This window comes from Ursus americanus, chromosome 12 (genome assembly GCF_024610735.1).
Source record: "Ursus americanus isolate L20-20 chromosome 12, mUrsAme1.1.p, whole genome shotgun sequence".
NCBI lineage: Eukaryota > Metazoa > Chordata > Mammalia > Carnivora > Ursidae > Ursus > Ursus americanus.
The window spans coordinates 3,415,059-3,433,307 of record NC_142138.1 but is presented as its reverse complement, the minus strand read 5'-3'; the positions used below and the strand labels follow the sequence as shown (position 1 = coordinate 3,433,307).

General features: G+C 54.0%; 1 protein-coding gene across 2 annotated transcripts in view; it reads right to left on the bottom strand.

Annotated features, from left to right (window-relative positions):
* The window catches only part of RNF220 (ring finger protein 220), a 213,065-nt gene that overhangs the window by 34,354 nt on the left and 160,462 nt on the right, over window positions 1-18,249 (bottom strand). For both annotated transcript variants that reach the window (XM_045799722.2, XM_045799723.2), the window contains exon 2: window positions 611-743. In XM_045799722.2, the coding sequence (XP_045655678.1) occupies window positions 611-743 (133 nt within the window). The remainder of the gene's footprint in view (window positions 1-610; window positions 744-18,249) is intronic.

Genomic DNA, 18,249 nt, shown 5'->3' with positions numbered 1-18,249 from the left:
TTTAAATTGCTAAGATTTGGAGTAATTTGTTACACCCCTGCTCTGTCCCTTTGATAATCTGGCTTTTCTACAAGGCCCTCAAAGAGGCTCCACCTGGTCCTTCAGGCAGGGAGAAGGGAGGTAGAGTCGAGGGGGGGCGGGGGTGGGGGGGGGACACCACCTGAGCTCACTCTTGATTGTCACCTTTCAGACCTTGAGATTCATAGAGACAATAGTGCTTACTCCCCTGGATGGCAGCACGAGGCCGCCCTTCTGGTCAGGCTGCCAGGCCCAGACCCTGCTTCTGCTACTCTACCCTGAGGCTTAGCATGGCAGTGCAAGGCCCATGGCAGTGGCCCATCCCTTTCCAGCTCCTCTTGTGCCCTTTTGAGGCTGAGGCCTGAAGAGGGGTCACTCTCTTCCCATCTCCGAAAATACAGCAAGAAGGGAAAGGCATCACCATTTGGCTGGAGGGTCCGAGGACTGAAAGTAGAGTAGAGGAGAAAAACAGGACGGCCTTGGCTTCTGCCTAGAGGCTGGCGACTGGGCCAGGCGGCTGTTCCCGGGCCCTGGTGTCTGGAACCCTGAGTGGAATCATCCAGCAAGCAGGCTCCCCTGGTTAGTGGCTTACCTGGCAGGCAGCTGGGCCAGCTGTTCCAGTTCTTGCTCCATATGCTCCTGCAACTCACTGGGCCTGAGCAGGACCTGGCAGATGGGGCAAATAGGGGCCTGGCTGTCAAACAATGCTGCTGCCTTTTTCTTACCTGGGGAGGGAAGAAGAAGAGACAGACAGATAAGCTGGGCTAGTCTGTGGACAGAAACCCAGTGTCCCAGTCCTCCAGTCCCAGCCTGCTGCTTCCCAGTGCTTCCTGGCCTAGAGGCGGGTTGAGCCCAAGGGTCTCAGAGACCATGACCATTCACTCTTCTCTGTGGCTCGGGGCCATGAATGGCACCTCCTTAGCCAGCCGCCCCTCTGGGAAATCTATCGGGACACAATGCTCTGTGCAATCAAAGCTGGATCACTTCATTTCATACAGGTTAGTGAAGGTCTTGGTTTAATCATCCCATCACCCAAAATATTCAGTGCCCCCTCTGTCTCTCCTTTCCTCATTGCTTTCATATTCTCCAAATCTGGAGAAGGAAGAAAAGAGGGAGAAAGGGGATTCATTCCTGCAGTCATTCAACAAACATGGTCTGAGGTCTACGCTGAACCAGCCCCAGGGCAGAGCAGTGGGGCCACAGAATATAATCAGATCTAGTCCCTGTCCTCGAGGCCCTCACAGAGTGGGAAAGCCCAGAAAGGACCCATGTGACTTCTGGGGCAGTGTTCTCTCCCATTCCTCACCTCCCCAGGACTCTGCCCGTATCCTCTCCTCTCCCTATTCTGCATGCCGGATGATCTTTTTCCTTCTTACGGCCCTAACTCCCATCTGTGCCTGTAGACTCCGGAATCTGTGTCTCTGCCCCAGATCCGTCCCTGGTTCTCTCGGCCTCTGTACCAAAGCGCCTAATGAACAGCGATGCCTGGATGTCCCCCAAGAATCTGAAACTCAATGATCCAAAAACAAGTCCTTCACCTTCTTCACCCCTTACAAAAGTGCTCCCCTTCCGCACTGCCCATCTTAGTTAATGACCCCTGCACTCGCCTAGTCACCCGAGCCAGGAACCTTCGCCTCCCCCGAGGCCCCTTCCCTTGCCTTACTCTCCCTCTCACATTTGTTTAACCACCAGGTCCAGTCCATTCTGCTTCTTCAATATTCCTGGAATCTATATTCTCTATAGAGAGGGTCTCACTACCTCTCACATGGATAACCTCATCCGTCTCTTATAAGCCTAACAGATTCTGGATTTCTCCCTCCAAAATACCCTTGAAATTGTATGGGAATACAAGTGGGTATTGTGCTGGCTTATGCTGGCTTGTGGGCCAGCTGGGAGCCTGCACTCTGTCCCCACTGTGCCCCAACTCTGTCACTGTCTCTGTTGTTGATGGTGATCAGAGCACACTATTCTAGGAAGGAGGCTGAAGGTTGCCTAGTGCATGCCCTTTGGGGAGCCTACACCCTCTCCCTGTCACTCTTGCCACCCAGTGATCCTCTGCCCTCTGCTTAAGGTGTGGGTTTGAGGGGGCCTATTCTTCCAGAAACATCCTTGCCTGTCCACGTAAACGCCGACTGTAGAAAGACTTCTTCAACTTTAGCCAAGATCTTTCTCCCTGCTGCTTCTTCCCACTGTTGTCCAGAGAGGGTCAAAATTAGCTTTCAGAGAGATAAAGCCCATGCCAGTAAGGACCAGGCTGGTTGAGTTGGGTTGCCAGAATAAATACAAGATGCTCAGTTACGTTTGAATTTCAGGTAAACAATGAATACTTTTTTAGTATAAATATGTCCCAAATATTCCATGGCATGTACTTATGCTAAAAGTTACTCATTGTTTTTCCAAAAGTCAAATTTACCTGGAGGTCATGTATTTTTATTTGCTAACTCTAGCAACCCCATGCCTGAAGGAGCTCCCAGTCCAGACTGAGCACAGGACCCACCTCCCTTTGACACAAGGTTGAGGATGGTCAAAGCTCTGAAGCCCAGACTGGGTCATCTGAGAGCTCAAAGGAGGGAGTAGTTCATTCTGGGTGTGTGTTTTGAGGAGTGAAAAAAGAGAAGTCTTGACCAAAGAAATGAAATGTAAGTTGCACCTTAGAATGGTTCCAGGCAGAGAAGGGGAGCAAATGAATGAGTTGTGAGTTTCTTGTGGGCAGAGGCCATTTCTTATCCAACTTGATATTTATAGACAATTGAAACAGACCTGACATTGACTAGATGTGCAGTGATGAAGCAAAGGAAAGGAAAAGAGGAAGGGAAAGGCTGTAGGAAGAAGAGCAGATCGTCCCAGAAGCCGGATGATCTTCACAGAGCTGGGATGTCCACCGTGGAGGCTTGCTGTGTGCCAGGGTGGGGTAGGTGCAGCTCTAGTCTGTGTGCTTAGGTCTCTGGGACGGAAAGGGGTCCTACTGATCATGCGCCTTGGTGGCCATGCCTCAGATGCTCAGAGGACAGCCGGAAGGCAGTTCTGAGTAAAAGAAGCAGATGTGGCCTGGTCTGGAAGGTGGCAGATAAGGATTCTAGTCTCAGCTCTGCCTCGAACATCATTCGGCCTGAGAATCTCAGAAGTGAGTGAGACCCTAGAAATTCGGCAGGCCATTACCTTTGTTTTACAGAAGGGGAAACCGAGGCCTCCAAACCGGATAGTGACCCCTGTACTCAGCTCATGACCTCAACACTTCATGTATTTATTCACTCAGCAGACATTTATTAAACAATTATTTTACTTCAGGCATTATTCTAGGAGAAACCGGAGTTCAGAGATAAATAAAACATATTCTTGGCCTGAAGGAGATCACAAAGTAATAGGAAAGCCAAAGAAGGGTCAGTGGGTCCAGCCAGTGCCACCCTGGCCAGGGCTGAGGCATGTGCGAACAGGTGCTCCAGGGTGGGGGCTGGAGGGGCCAGAGGGTGGTTGGTAGGGTCCAGGGGAAGGCAGTGCCTGATGGAAGGCATGAGGGGTGAATAAGGGAGAATTGACAAGGCTGTGGAAATGGATCATTGAGGCAGGGCCTGGGGCATGTCTGGGGGAAATGGTAAGGGAGGAGACCTGACAAAGAGGAGGATCCAGGCCATGGGGTCTGAGCTGAGGTGGAAATATCAGGGGTTCTGCCCCTTTTAGCCTGGGCCACCACCTCTGGCTCTTAGGGATTCCTAGAGCCCAGAGTCTTCCCTCCAAGGCTGGGACCAGGAATCAGCATTCCTATATACTTGTTTCGCAGTTCATCTGCTTTGCTGCCACAGAGATCTACTTTTCTGAGCTTGGCCTCGGTTTCCCCATCAGGACAATGGGCCCTCTTCCTGGCTTGAGCTTTAGGAATAGCATTGACAGGGATCAGCAGAGTGACCCTGAAGCCTATGCTCTCCATCCCACCCCCATTTTCTCATGGGTTAGAGTGGCAGGTGTCAGCCTGGCCATGGGCCCCCTGTTTCCCCTCCCCCGCTGTGTTCCCTATAATTTTATATTGAGACCTGTGGTCATGACGTGGGTTTTACTGCACTAACGACATGGCCTGCCCAGGTTTAATGACAAAATCCATACTCTGGCCCTGGGCCTGCTCCTCGTTTGCATAATTCCCAGAATACAGCTCCCTGAAGCTTTTGACCTGGGCCATTACAGTGGCCATAAAACGGGCCATAAAACCGCTGGGAATGGCCAAGAGGAGGGGGCTGTGGTCTTGCAGGGGTGGGAACGAAGTCCTCAACCCCCTACTCTTCCCAGGCCTGAGAGTAGGCATCCTGGCCCTTCTCTTCCACAGTTACCAGAATCTGAGAGTCCTTCTCAGGCTGGCCAGGCCTCTGGAATCCCTAATGCGGTTGCCCATCTAATGTAGGAATCCCTTCTCCAACGCCAATGCCAGCATCACAGGTAAGCACACCGAGCCCTCCAGAGGCTGGCTGTCGGAAAGCATCCTCTCCTCCTTGAGCAGCCCTCATTCCTGCCCCTGTCCCCCCTCCCCCCCAGCTGGCCAGGCCCTTTGCCACAGGTGGGTCTAGGTCATGCGGGCCTAAGTTGACTTGTCCCTCTTCAGGAGGCCTAGCTCCACGGGGAGGTCAGGAGGCAGGCTGAGCAGCCTCGTGGGGAGACGTGGGAAGCATGAGGGACTGGGGACAGGGACCCGGACGGGCTGTCAGTGCTAAAGATGATGAATGGGGGAGGTGAGGCGGGAGGCCCAGTGTTATCGGCGGCGGATGGCGGTGCGGGCGCTCGCCGCTCCTGTTAATCCCCGGGCGCTGCCTCAGCCCTTGCACTGATAACGAGGAAATGGGACTGACAACAATTTTTAGCTGAGAGATTCTTCACCAAAATGCCAGGCGGCCCGAGGTCTGACAGCGCCTGATTGAGTGTGTGAGTGTTGGGGGGGGGAACGCCCGCGGCCCCCTCCCCTCCCACGCAAAGATGGATCGCTCATTCCGCCTCCCGTCCACATTCATTACCGCGCCTCCCTCCCGCCAGCGCCGCCACCTCCGCTGCTCCGCCCGCCGCAGGTGTCCCCCAAGCAGGAGGACAGCAGGGAGCAGAGGGGCCCGACCGTCCCCAGCCTTCCGCAGCGCACCTCAAGCTCAGAGAGCCAGAGGCGATGACAGGTGTGTCATCACAGCCTCGAGCTCTAGCTGGGTGACCTCCGCGAGGTCCCCCTCGCCTTCTGAGCTGCTTAGAATACCTCCCCACCCAAGACGGCCAGGCTCCGCCAGGGAGTGACCGGGCGCAGGCTGTGAGGACGGGGAGGCACGCTGAGGAGAGCCGAGCGCTCAGGCCGAGCAGCCCTTTCCTCGCCGGGCCGGGCTCCAGCTGTCCCGCCCTCAGGCACCGGGGCCCCAGATCGGCCCTCTGCTGCCCCCCTCTGTCGGGAAGTGCTGAGTGGGGAGCAGGCCACTCCAGGGCCCGCACGAGCGGCTCCTTCTCCGCCATCTTCCATAGTGAAGCCTGGCGCAGAACTGGACACGGAGGGGTGGGGGCTCATTCAGAGGGAAAGCCCTCCCTTCCTAGATCACTAACCCACATCCGACCCGGCCATGCCCCGCCGAGCCACTGCTTCTCTGGCTTGGCCTGTTGGGTTGTGTCCTACTTCTGATGCCCGTGGCTTCCATTCTTGCCTCTCTGCTCAAGCAGCAGGTCCCATCTTGGTGATCTTTTCTCTGTAGACCACAAAAGGCAGGGCTTGACTGCCCGGTGTCTGATTTCAGAAGGGGAAGGGTTAAAATAAGGGTGAGGGTACCGCTAATGACAAATGGCAATGGAAGCTGGGCCTTTTAAGAGAATATATGTGTGTGTATACAGGTGTGTGTTGTGTATACACGTCTGTGTCCCACCCTTCCCTTCACCGAACCCCCAACAGAAGGGCTTCCATTTCCTGGTGAACAAGACACAGAGGAGCCTTCAAGCAGAATTCAACAGAGCTGTCCCTTACTAGCTGTGAGACCCTGGGCAAATCACTTAACACTGCTGAGCTTGAGTTTTTCCTTGTGCGAAACAGGTATAATAATACCTAACTCCCAGGACTTCTGTGAGGATTCGATTAAACCAGGGCTCTGGGCAAAGTGATGAGTCATTATCATCTCTGGTAGGTTGCTAGCAGTTTGTTGTTTGTGCCTGTGTCTGTGCCCTTCCTGACACCAGCCTGGCCTTGCCCTGTATCCGGGCTTCTTCCCTGCTATAGTCAAGATTGTGCACCATTCTGTAGGTACCCTGGCCCTGGCCCTCTGGCCTCCACGGAGGTCCTTCTTCCTATCCATCCATACCCATATATCTTATTGATTGGTTTGTAGGCCAGTATATCCATCTGTCCGTCCATCTAACCATTTATCCATCATCTGCGTATTACTAATAATAACTGTTTATTGAGCGCTGTCGTACATTAGGCTGTAGGCTTAATGTTGCACATATTTTATCGCGTTTCGTCTTTACAACAGTCCTGTGATGTAGATATTATTATTGCAATCACCCTGACGAGGAAAATGGGGTTCGGAACAATGAAGTTACAGAGCTAGAAGGTTCAGAGCAGGATTTAAATTCAGGTCTGTCTGACGCCAAAGCTAGCGCTCTTAACCACCGCATAGTGCCCAGCTACTTACCTAGCCATCCACTCACCCAGGCAATAATTCAATAGTATTCGACCCAGGTCAGCTGGATACTGACAATGGGCCCGATGCCGTGCAGTAATGAACAAGACAGGTACACTCTCTGCCCTCAAGGACCTTAGGAACGGACTGCAGAGAGGGGCATTAAACCAATGTCCCCAGAGTGGTGTTAGAGAAAGGGAAGTACATGGAACTGTGGGACTATATCAGCTGGCCTGGGGTGAAGGGAAGGACATTCAGGCAAAGGTGTGAAGGATGACTGGGAACCAGTCAGGCAATGATTGTGGGAAGTAGCGTTCTAGGCACAAAACAGCGTGTTCGAAGGCACAGAAGGGGAGGAGGACCAACTGAAGAACTGCAAAGTGTCCAGTGTGGCTGCAGTGTGGGGCTCCAGAGGGAGTGAGGGGCAGAGTGCTGACATATAATGAGAGAGAGGCCAGATCCTGGAGGACTTTTTAGTTACGTTAATGATTTTGTTTTTGATTTTTTTAATATACAGGAGAGTTTTAAGCAGGAGAGAGACGTATCAGACTTGCACTTAAAAAAGATCATTCTTACTGCAGAGAATGGTCTGAGGGGGTGAAGGAGAGAGTACAAGAAGGCTGTTCAGAAGGTGATCTCACTAACTCAGGTGAGACATGTTGGTGCCTTGCTGGAGGGCGATGGTGACGATGGTGAGGATGGTGAGGATGGTGAGGATGGAGGTGAGGATGGAGGTGAGGATGGAGGTGAGGATGGAGGTGAACAGAAGGGGACGGGTCGGACGTGGGGGTGAAAGGACGGAAAGGAGCCACGGGTGACTCCAAGGTTTCTGGCTTGAGCAAGAGGGGGAGGAGCAGCAGGCTTGGTGAGGAGGAAAATGAGTTCAATTTTGGATGTAGTGCTTAGTTTGAGGAACTGTTAGGACGTCCATGTGCAAATGCTTTCTAGGCACTCTGTGGGAGCCAGAGCCAGAAGGAGAGTGCAGACATTGACACAAAGGTGAGCGCTGAAGTTCCCCAGGGCATTCGCTGTGCCTGGCACAATGTCTGGCATGTGGCGGTAAGTAAATACTCATGGAATGAAGAAACCAGTTACCGAAGCTGAAAGTCGATGAGTTCAGCTAGGGAGCAAGTACGCAGTAAGAGGCTGGAACAGAACCCTGACTGACTCCAACAGGTGGAGGAAGTTTAAGTCATCAAGGACTAAGAACAGTCAAGAGAAGGATGAAAACAAGTGTGATGTTATTAAAGCCAAGAAGGAAAGAGTTTCAAGGTGGGGGGGTGTCACTGATAGGGTCACATGCTGCTGAGAGGTCAAGAACATAAGGCATGAAAAGTGTCCCTTCCACCCACTGTATCCACAATACAACCATCTACCCCCACTTCATCCATCCGTCACCATCCAGACCACCTAATTATTCATCCTGCGCCCTCTCGCTCTTCCCCCTTTTCCTTCTCTTCCCTCCAGAAAACCATGATTGGCGCCTCTGCTGAGTGTGGGACAGGAAGAGTTAACATGCTGACAGATGGCATTTTTTACCTTCAGTCAATATGAACAAGGCCCCAAGACTATGATTCCAAACATCTGGATTTCATCAATATGTGATCTGTCATCGTATATTGGCATTCCCCAGTCCCTGCGCCAGAGCAATGCGGCTGGTTTTATTAATACGTCAAATACATTATCCGTGTAATACACTTGTCTGGCTGGGGCCTCCCGCTGGGGCGGGGCGGCGGATTTGAATGTATGATGAATCAGTTTGCATTACATGTTCGTAAGTCATCATTTGTCAGGATTAATAGGCATCCCTGGTCGAGGAGGTGGGGGTGGGGCAGCCAGAGGAGAGATGTGCATTTAGCGATGGCCCATATTTATCTGCCAGTACCAGCGGATGCCTTGAAAACAACCTTGTACCCTCCTGCCCAGACCCCAGGGCAGTGGCTGGTGCTCAGGGGGAGGGTGACATTTTTAGCAGTTCCCGAGTCACTTGGAACCAAATAGGCCTCTCTGTCTCTGCTTTGGGCTTGCCAACCAACCAAAAATGATATGGGAATGGCCATTGGCACAAGCTGGCTAACTCTTACTCTCACCCTGAAGGACTCAGAAGTCCTTCTTCCAGGGAGCCTTCCCTGACTCCCCCCAGACCATACTAGGTGCCTCCTCTGTGTTCCCATAGCCTCTTGTGCCAGCTCCAGTGACACAGTGTTACAATTGTCTATTCTATGTCTGTCACCCCCTTTAGACTGGAAATTTCTTGACGGCAAGGATTAACTCGTTTACTGCTAGGGCTCCACCATCGAGCAGAGGACATAGCCCCAAGTAAGAGAATAGTAATAGTGATAATAGAAACCAATGATATTCTTTGAATGAGTGAATGAATACCCGACGGTTGACCTTGCTCGACTCTCCAAAGGATGCAGACGTTAGCTGGGAGACATCGTGGGAGTTTTCTCTGACTTCTCGCCCCCACCCTGACCCTTATCTAGGGTCTGGTCTGGTCATGTATCCTGCTACGTAGGCCTTTTCCTTCCTTTGCTCCTCTTCCTTCCAAGAGGCGGAGCAGACCCTCTCACACAGCACCAGTTCCTCACATGTGGCATTTATACACAGATACAACACACAGGGTGACACATTTATGCCCACATGCCATCTTCCCTTCTCCCACCTCTGCCTGCAAAAGCTCCGATTGGCACTGCCTATGCCACATGGCCTCCTCCCAGCTCCGGGTCCTTATGAAATAAGAGCCTGGCTGGTGCCCTGACCCCTACGGTGATGGATGCTATTTACCGTCGCAAGCAGTAGAGGGGGCCTGGATTGAGTCGCACACGTCTCCTGGGTGGCCAATGGCAAACTTATGCAGGACATCCAGGTGGAGGTCAGCCTGTGGACAGGTGTGGGCTCAGACTTGGGCTCGAACTGGAGCCAAGGGCTCTGGGCCAACACATGATCAAGTTCACCGAGTCTGGGGCCTGGAACCCCAACTGTTGGCCCCATCAGCCTTTGCTCCACCGAGTGCAGCAGCCAACCTATTTAGAGACTGGTGGGACTTCCGGGGTCTTAGCTATTTCATACCCCCGACCTTGGCTGTCCCCAACACAACTGCAGCCTCTCTCCTCTTCTGGAGCTACAATTCTGTTCCTCCTCCTCCCTTAGCTAATAACTTCCAGACGGCGCCCTGGGCTGGGCCGGCCAGGGGCGGGTGGGGCAGATGGAGCCTCTCGGGGTTCCCTGGGATTAGCCCTTACTGACTGCAGAAAAGGGCTCAATTCAGGAAAATCTCCTCTCAAGGTGTGTGCATGTGGGGGTCACTGGCACGCCCTGGTAGGTGCTCACACACGTCTGATAAACACACCAGAGCACCTCTGCCTATATGTGAGTGTAGACGGAGGGTACCTGTATACTCTCCCCCAGGGTCTTCCCTGCCACGGAGCCAAAATGCTAGGACTGTACTGTTTCAAGTCAAGTCAATCCAAGTGTGCTTTACCCCCTGCTGGCTCTGACGCTGGGCTTATAAAAATGAAGTGGGAGCCTCTGCAGCTGTGGGCAATAAATCCTGAACCGCCAAGGAGGGCACGTTACCTGCTTTCTGGGCTGATGGGTGGGACTAGGGGCACTGAATACAAGTGCCCGCGGGGCTGGGTGGGCAGCGGGCCAGCTCCTCGGCCTCAGGCACTGCCTGCTAGCCCAGCCCAGGCCAGCTGTCTCCCGCAGACCTGCAGGGTCAGGAGACCCACAGCCCTAGGCGCTGGGCAAGGACCAAGAGAGCAGCAGAGGGAAGTAGAGGAGGAGGGGGCTGGGGTGGGGAGAGTGAGCAAGACAGGCACGTGCTGCGAAGGCTGAGGGGAGCCCTCGCATCTGGAGATCAATTAGCATCAATTACTGACTTCATTTAATTGTCGTCCAAGATGAATTTGTCATTTTTAGCTGGGAATTAATGGGAGACCTTCACCTCTCCCTGGCAGCAGCCGCGGAGCCAACAGCGGTCACCTCAGTCTCCTAGGAGCCCTGAATCCTGCGTGGGGCCCAGGCCAGGCTGGGGCAGGCGGCTAGCGGGGCTTCTGGTCCCCCGGCAAGCTCTCGCCTGCCCCAGGCCCAACCAGCCTGGCCCACTAGCCCAGGGCCAAGGTGGGGGCCGCGGGTCCCGCAGAGCAGTCCTTTGCAGCCTCTGGCTTCAGCCAGAAATTAATTTGCTGGGCTGAGCATGTTTACCTTTTCCCAGCAAAGGCGAGACAGTAAACAGCGGACCGGCGGCTGAAATTGAATTGATAACTGCATCAACGTGCCAGATAACGCCTAAAATAATACGCCGATAAGGAAATTCGATTTGATTTGCTGCTGCGCATCAGATTGGCCCCATCTGTAGCTGCCTGTAATCATTTTCAATTGCGTTGGGAAACCTTATTTGTCCTTAAATATTTCTGTCATTTTTCATTGCCGGCGACAGATCCTTGGGCAGGTGGCAGGGGTGCGCTGCCTCTGTGGGCGCGGGGCAGCGGCCCGAGGAGGAGGGGTGGTGAGGACTCTCAGGAAAGGAGGCAGGGAGCAGGCAGCCGGGCGGTGACAGCTGTTCCTCCAATCAATCACGCTGTCGACAGGGAGGGACGACTGGCTGGCAGAAATTGAGTTTGCCTCACAGGGGACGATTGAGCAAATTAATAGCCCATTAGCCAAGCAGTGACCTGAGAAATGAAGGTGCAGGGGTTCCTGCTCACTCAGGCCGGCTGGGGTGGGGCAGGGCAGGGGGGGGTCTGGGGAGGAGGTGGGGGAACACGGGGAACACACGCATGTGAGGTGGGGTGGGGAGCTGTTGGTGTAGGAGGAGAGATGTCAAGTTGGGGGAGGTGGGCTGGAGAGGCGGACAGCCCTAGGAGAGATGCTGGGGAAGGCGGGGCGGGGTGGCTCCACTGATGACTCTTTACCATCTTCCCATCATGCCCTCCGGGACTGAGTTCCGTGCCAGTAAACTCTCCTTCCTTGGTCCCTAGATACTTCCTTTACTTCCTCTCATCACTTTCCCAGAAACCGGCACCTGCCCTGGAGACACCACTCCCTGGAGTCCTCACCACTGCCAGCTCTTTATTCTCCCAACTCTGGGTTCCTTGGGTTGGGCCGGGGTGGGGTCAGTGTCTTCCTTGTGCTCACCGCCACTTGCAGCCCACCGTTTCTTCACTCTATGGGCTCTGAGGTCAAGTCCTCCCCCTGCCCCTGCATCCCTCATCACTGGTGTCCCCCATTCTCCATAGTCCTCCAGGACTCTGACCCCCATCACTGACCTCCTCAGTGGCTGTTCTTTTTCCCTGGACTCACTTCCTCCTGGAGGACCTGGTCACCAGCCTGAATGGTTGTGATAGAACTCCCTCTCCCCCTGACCCTCCTACACCTTGCACCCATCATACTTCTTCTATCCTCCCATCTCCTGGGACACCACTGACTCATGGATTCTAGCCCGAGTCCTAGGGCCCATCGCTGCAACACCCTCTTGCTTCTTCTGCCTCCTCCACCATCCAACTATTCTCCTTTTTGTCTCAGACACACAGGCGGCTAAACGCAGCTGGGGAAAATCACAAAACCACGCAGATATGTGCCAGTAAAAATTCACAGTTTCCAATCTCAGCACTACTAAGCAATCCCTTAACATGCCCTTGATCAGCTCTGTCTCCCTTTTCCCACAGAGACAGTCCAATAATATTTTACTCTCTGGAGTCCCCCACCCCATCTTCTGTCCCCCTCTCTCTTACTAGGTGGCCTTGCTTCCCATTTCGCTCAGAAATCTGAAGTCCGGGGTGCCTGGGTGGCTCAGTCATTAAGCGTCTGCCTTCAGCTCAGGGCGTGATCCCGGCGTTGTGGGATCGAGCCCCACATCAGGCTCTTCTGCTATGAGCCTGCTTCTTCCTCTCCCACTCCCCCTGCTTGTGTTCCCTCTCTCACTGGCTGTCTCTATCTCTGTCGAATAAATAAATAAAATCTTTTAAAAAAATAAAAAAAAAAAGAAATCTGAAGTCCTTAGGTATGAATTTCTTCAACTTCCAGATCCACACTTGCCTCCTATCTTCTTCCAGTTTCAGTGGAAGAGGTATTCATCTTCCTGTTCTCACTATAATCCCTTCTCCTGAGTTTAGAATCCCATTCCTGCCTATGTTCATGGGGAAAGCTGCTGCCTATGTTCATGGGGAAAGCTCCCCTCTCTCCTGTGCCTCCCTCCATCAGCATCTACGAGCTTGGAGTCGCTCCCACTGCAACAATGTCAACAACTCATCTCTCCCTTCTGGATGGCACCTTGTAGCTAACACCCTCCCCTTCTCCTTCCCGGTTCACCTAAGATGCTCCAAAGAGTTGTGCTTGCTGTCCATCCTCCTTTGTCTCCTAGCACTTCTTAACTCACTGCGGTCTGCATCCCCACCACCCACTGTCAATCAGGCTGCTCTCAATCAGATCCTCGATGGTCCTCGTTCCCCAGATGTGATGGCTACTCCAGTGATATTCATTTATTCGTTAATTCACTAAATATTTATTGAGGGTCTTCCGTGTGCTAGGCACTGCATCCAGGTCTAAGGATACAATAAAGTCTATGTCCTTATGGAGCTTACAAAGTAGGAGGAAACAGATACAATAAAATTATACAAACAACTGTAAAATTGCAGTCGTGCCAAAGAGAGGTGAACGGTGCTAGGGGAACCTATAAATGCAGATTTGCCCTGCTCAGAGGAATCCAGAAAGGCCTCCCTGAGGACGAGACACAGGCTGAGAGGTGATGGATAAGTACGAGTTGAAAAGATGAGGAGGAAGGAAAGGGATAGCATCGATCAAATACTTCCTCCCTCCACACCGAGCACTTTACTATTCCATCACTGGGGAAATGGGCGTGGAGAAGCTCTGTAACCTGTCGTGGTTACCCTGTAAGCCATGCTGCTGGGCTCTCAACCCCGGCCGGGCGATGCCAGGACCCACACTCCTGCCCCCTCCACTCCGCTCCCTCGGACACTGGCTAGTACCTTGTCTCCATCTCCTCCTCTCTCTGCACGCTGGCTTCCTCAGTCCCTACCTGCAGTCCTGGCCCCTGCCTGTCACCGTGCACCTGATCCCCTACTCGGATGTTCCGCAGGCTCTTCAAGCACAGTGTGCCTGGAATGAGACTTGTCTTTCTCTACCCCTGCCCTCCTCCTGCTCTTCCTATTTCCATGCCTGGCACCACCCCCTGCACCTCCCTGCTTCAGCGGTCTGGACTCGGACTCTTTACTCTGGCCCCTACATCCAGTAAGTTTACATCTTAGCTGAATTTACCTGCCAAGGACCCCCAGCACCGTCTTTTCTCTGTTGCTTTAGTTCAGGCATCATCTCCAGTCTTTCCTGTCAAGTCTCCTAACGCATCTCTGTCCCCTCTAATCCATTTCTATCTCTACAGCCAGCAGGATCCTCCTAAAACACAAGTTGGATCCTATCGTTCAGCCACTTAAGACCCTTCCTCGGTTCCCAAAGCCCATGGCATAAATTCCGAGCTCCTTATCACGCAAGCCCCTCTCCAGTCTCATACCCCCTCCAGCAAGGCTGTGGGCTATGGCTGGGTAAGGCCCGGCTCTTCCGTCTTGTTCTCACTGCCAACAGTGCCCACTCATGACATCCACCTCCCCATGGGCAACCTGTAACCCCTATTTGTTCTTTAAGACCAGACCCAGATGATACTTCCTCTTTGAAGCCTTCGCTGATATTAATTGCCTTCTCTTTCTCATGCTATTTCTTATATGTCTTTACCTCTATTACTGCACACATCCTACCTATAATATTGCAATGGTGTGTTTGTCCATCTGTCTCGCCTGGTAGACTCTGAGCTCCCTGAGGTCAGGGAGGTTCTCCGATTCACCTGGGACACTCAAGACCCGACACAGGGTCTGGTACAGAGCGGGTGGTAGCGGCTGCTGAATGATTCAGTGGCCGAATGAGTGGGAGGAGAACTTGAAGGGACTGCAGGGGAATGTCTGAAAAGAGAGTGAAAGATGGGGTGGGTGGGGGCTGGAGGTGTGGGGGTGAGAGGGGTAGGAAGAGGGGAAGGCAGGCAAAGCCAGGTCATGCTGTCAATTTCTTTTGTTTAAATAAAGCCCCGTTGCGTGGTCGGTGACAGGCAGAAGCCCCAGTGACTTCAAAAGGGAGAAGCCCTCAAAAGACAGAAGCTCCAGCTTTCCTAGAAACATGCCAGTGTCCGCAGAGCTGGTGGGAAGAAGGTGGGCCGTGGTCACGTGAACACACTCCTAGAAACACAGACAGACCCACCAGCACAGACGGAGACCCACGTGCTCAGAGAGGGTCTCCAGTAGCCTCCCCTCTGCGGGCCTCTATGCTAGCCCACCACCCCACCCGGAACCCCTGGGCGGCTCTCTCTCTCAGCAATTTCCCTACCCAAGAAAGCTCTAAGGGTTTCAATTACCGGCGCATGGGATTTAGTGCCCTGGGCTTCTCTGACTGGAGGAGATTTATTTGAAGGTTTAGTGTCGTGGAGAATTCACGTCTTCACTCCCAGGAGCCCAGCTTCCGTCCTGAGCCCCTAAATCAGGAACCAAGATGGGCTATTGTCACTTACCGCATTAGCCTCGTTAGCGGACCAGGAGGGGTGATTAATAGCAATGCACACACAGCCCTCCTGCTCACTGGCCGCTCTGTCGCTGCGTGTGACCCAGGGAGGGGGTGGGGAGCGGCTGAGCCGACTCTAGGATCACTCAGGGGTCTGCACGAGAGCCCCCGCCCCACTGCCAGGCAGGGAAGTCCCTGAGGCTCTTCCAGATCTGGGGACAGTTCTGAGATGAGCAAGCCTAGCCTGCTGGAGGCCTCTGGGTCCTGACTCTTGGAGGGGGGACAAAGCGGGAGGGCACGATGGGGGCCGGTCTAGGATAAGGCCCAAAGTGTACACCTGTGTGTGCGAGAGACGTGTGCACGGCGTGGGGTGGACGGAGAGAGCAGGGAGTGTGTGTGTAGGAGGCAGAGAGCTTATTTCACTTCCCAGACCCTCTCAGAGGGCTTACTATGGGCCAAGTGATATTCTAAGAGCTGGAAATACAGCACTGGAGAGGACAGACAGGGCCCCGAGAAAGAGGAGGGGTGTGTGTGAGAGAAAGGAAGACGTGTGTGAGAGAGAAACGAAAGCGAGCAGTTGGGGGAGAGAGAAGTGTGAACACAGGAGCCAGCGGAGAGGGAGAAGTTCACAGGGAAGGCAGGGGGAGGTCTGTGTGCGGGAGCAGGGAGGGGGAGAAGGGCAGGTGCAAGGGAGTGGCTGGGAGACATTCGTGTGGCAGGGTGGGTACGTAGACAGGATTGGGATTGAGAAGACACACGTATGTGGAGAGGGGTGCAGAGTAGGGCACACAGTGAGGGGAGGAGGGGGAGAGGGCGGGTGTCTGATGGAGATGTGTGTGTGAGGGAGAGGGGCGTGCGTGTTTTGTGCACGTGTGTGTGCTCATGTAGCCAGACGGGGTGTGTTAGGTGCTAGAGGGAGGAGTGAGTGTGTGAGAGGGAGCGTGCATAAGGACACGATGGGAGAGAGAAGGGTGGGTGTGTACTTTCTCTTCTTGCTTTGTCTCTGCCGTTCCCCATCTCCCCTCCACAGCCGCTGAGTCAGGCTGACCCGGGCTTGAGTTTCAGTTTTGGGTCCTTCGCTCACTCACTCATCTGTTCGTTCCCCTGACTGTTACTGAGCATTCACTGGTCTTTCCTCTCAGTGCCTCATTTTTCTTACCCGTAAAGCGGAGACTAACAGGGCGATTCTGATAACTCGGTGAAGTAATTTATTAAAATGTCTTGCGAGCACACAAAATTAGGAGCTAGATGCGCCCTGGCCCAGCACCTGGCGTGTGGGTCAAGAAACAGTAGCTTCGGAGCTCGGGCTCCCCTGCCAATCCTGCCTCCCCCTGCCCTTCTTTCTCTCTCTCTTACCTCGTGAGCTCACAGTCACAGCTGAGCCATAGTATTAATTATTAGAGCCAATTGACTGTTTAGACTCTGATGTTTTAACTAATCACCACTAATGGCAGACAGTGGTGGGCAATCACAATCATTTAGTTCCTAGGCAAACCCCTTCTCAGAGTTGAGAGCAGACCGGGGGGGGGGGGGCTGGGAGGGGTGTGTGTTCAACAATAACTGGGACTGGCAACGATGGGAGGGAGGGGATTCCTGACGCCTCAAGGAGGCCCCGCTCTCCTCCCTGGCCTGCTCTGGGCCAGCAGCCTAGGGCACAGGGGCCCTCTGGAGCAGTCAGGTGCCCTGGGGTGGGTCAGTGGAGTCCTGCCTTGAAGTGGGTTGCCTTCCCTCCCCATCCTCTCACGTCTCTGCCCTTTGGCCTTAGTCTACCCTTTGACTTAAAATTCTGTCACGGGAGTTCAGTCTCCAGCAACTACCACCCTGGGCCAGAACTATCCTACCTGCTCCCCTCCCCGAGTTGCTTTTCAGTTGTAGTTCCTAAACATCCGCTTCCAGGAAGAGTGGTTCGGACAGAGGTTCAAATTCCACCTCCTCGAGGGGCATCAGCTGTATGCTGCGTGGGACAGGAAGCTGCACCCTGTCCATTTTGGCTGAGGGCCGCAGTGAAGAAGCTCCCCCGGAGGGCGCTCTGTGCTGCTGAGAGTGGAGAGCACACCAGGGGTAGGGGTGTGTCCTAAGCTCTGTGCACCTGAGAGGCCACCTGCTTACTCGCCCCGCCTTCTTCACACTGAGGCCTCAGAGCCCTCGCCTGGGAGCAGCCCTGCCCCACTCGGAGGCCCCGGGGCCATCCTACACCCGCTCCAGCCTAGCTGGGGAAGCCAGAGCCTCAGAACTCAGGAATGCCAGCTTCAGGGCAGAGGCCAGGCGGGGCGGGACCGTAGGGTCCAGATGTCCCGGAGGGGGTGGCCTAGGCGTCCATGGCCAGTAGGTGTCGCTGTGGCTCCAGCAGTGGGAGGGGGTGTCAGGCAGGGGGCCCTGGAGGAGGCCCAGGGGCTGGAGGCCCTTTGGTCTTCCTGCCCTTGCCTCAGGCCTTTCTGCCAGGAAAGCTTCTTCCATGCGTCTCAAACTTGACATGTACAGAACTCTAAGAAGGTCATGTTAAAACGTCAACTCGGAGTTGGTAGCTCTGAGGTGGGGCCCAAAGATTCTGCATTCCTACAGAGTCCTGGGTGAAGCTGATGCTGCTGTTCTGTGGACCCTCTGAGGGGCAAGGTTCTAGTCTAGACAGCTGCCTGGCTGCGGGACCCTGACTGTGCTCCCTTCCAGAGCCAACCCTCACCCTCCCTAGTTCCACCAGAAAGCTACTAGACGAGAGGCCAGGGGTAACTACTAGGGATCCCCTCTTTTGGAGACGAGCATGAAGCAGGCAGTTCGTAGGGAGGCTCTGAAGCAAAACCTAACCCCAGCCCTGAGTCAGCCCAATCCTACCACCTGGCTCAACTCCTAAATTTATTTATATTTTTTTAAAAAAGATTTTATTTAGTTGACAGAGAGAGCACAAGCAGGGGTAGCCTCAGGCAGAGGGAGAAGCAGGCTCCCCACTGAGCAAGAAGCCCCACATGGGGCTCGACCCCAGGACCCTAGGATCATGACCTGAGCTGAAGGCAGATGCTTAACAGACTGAGCCACCCAGGCGCCCCTCAACTCT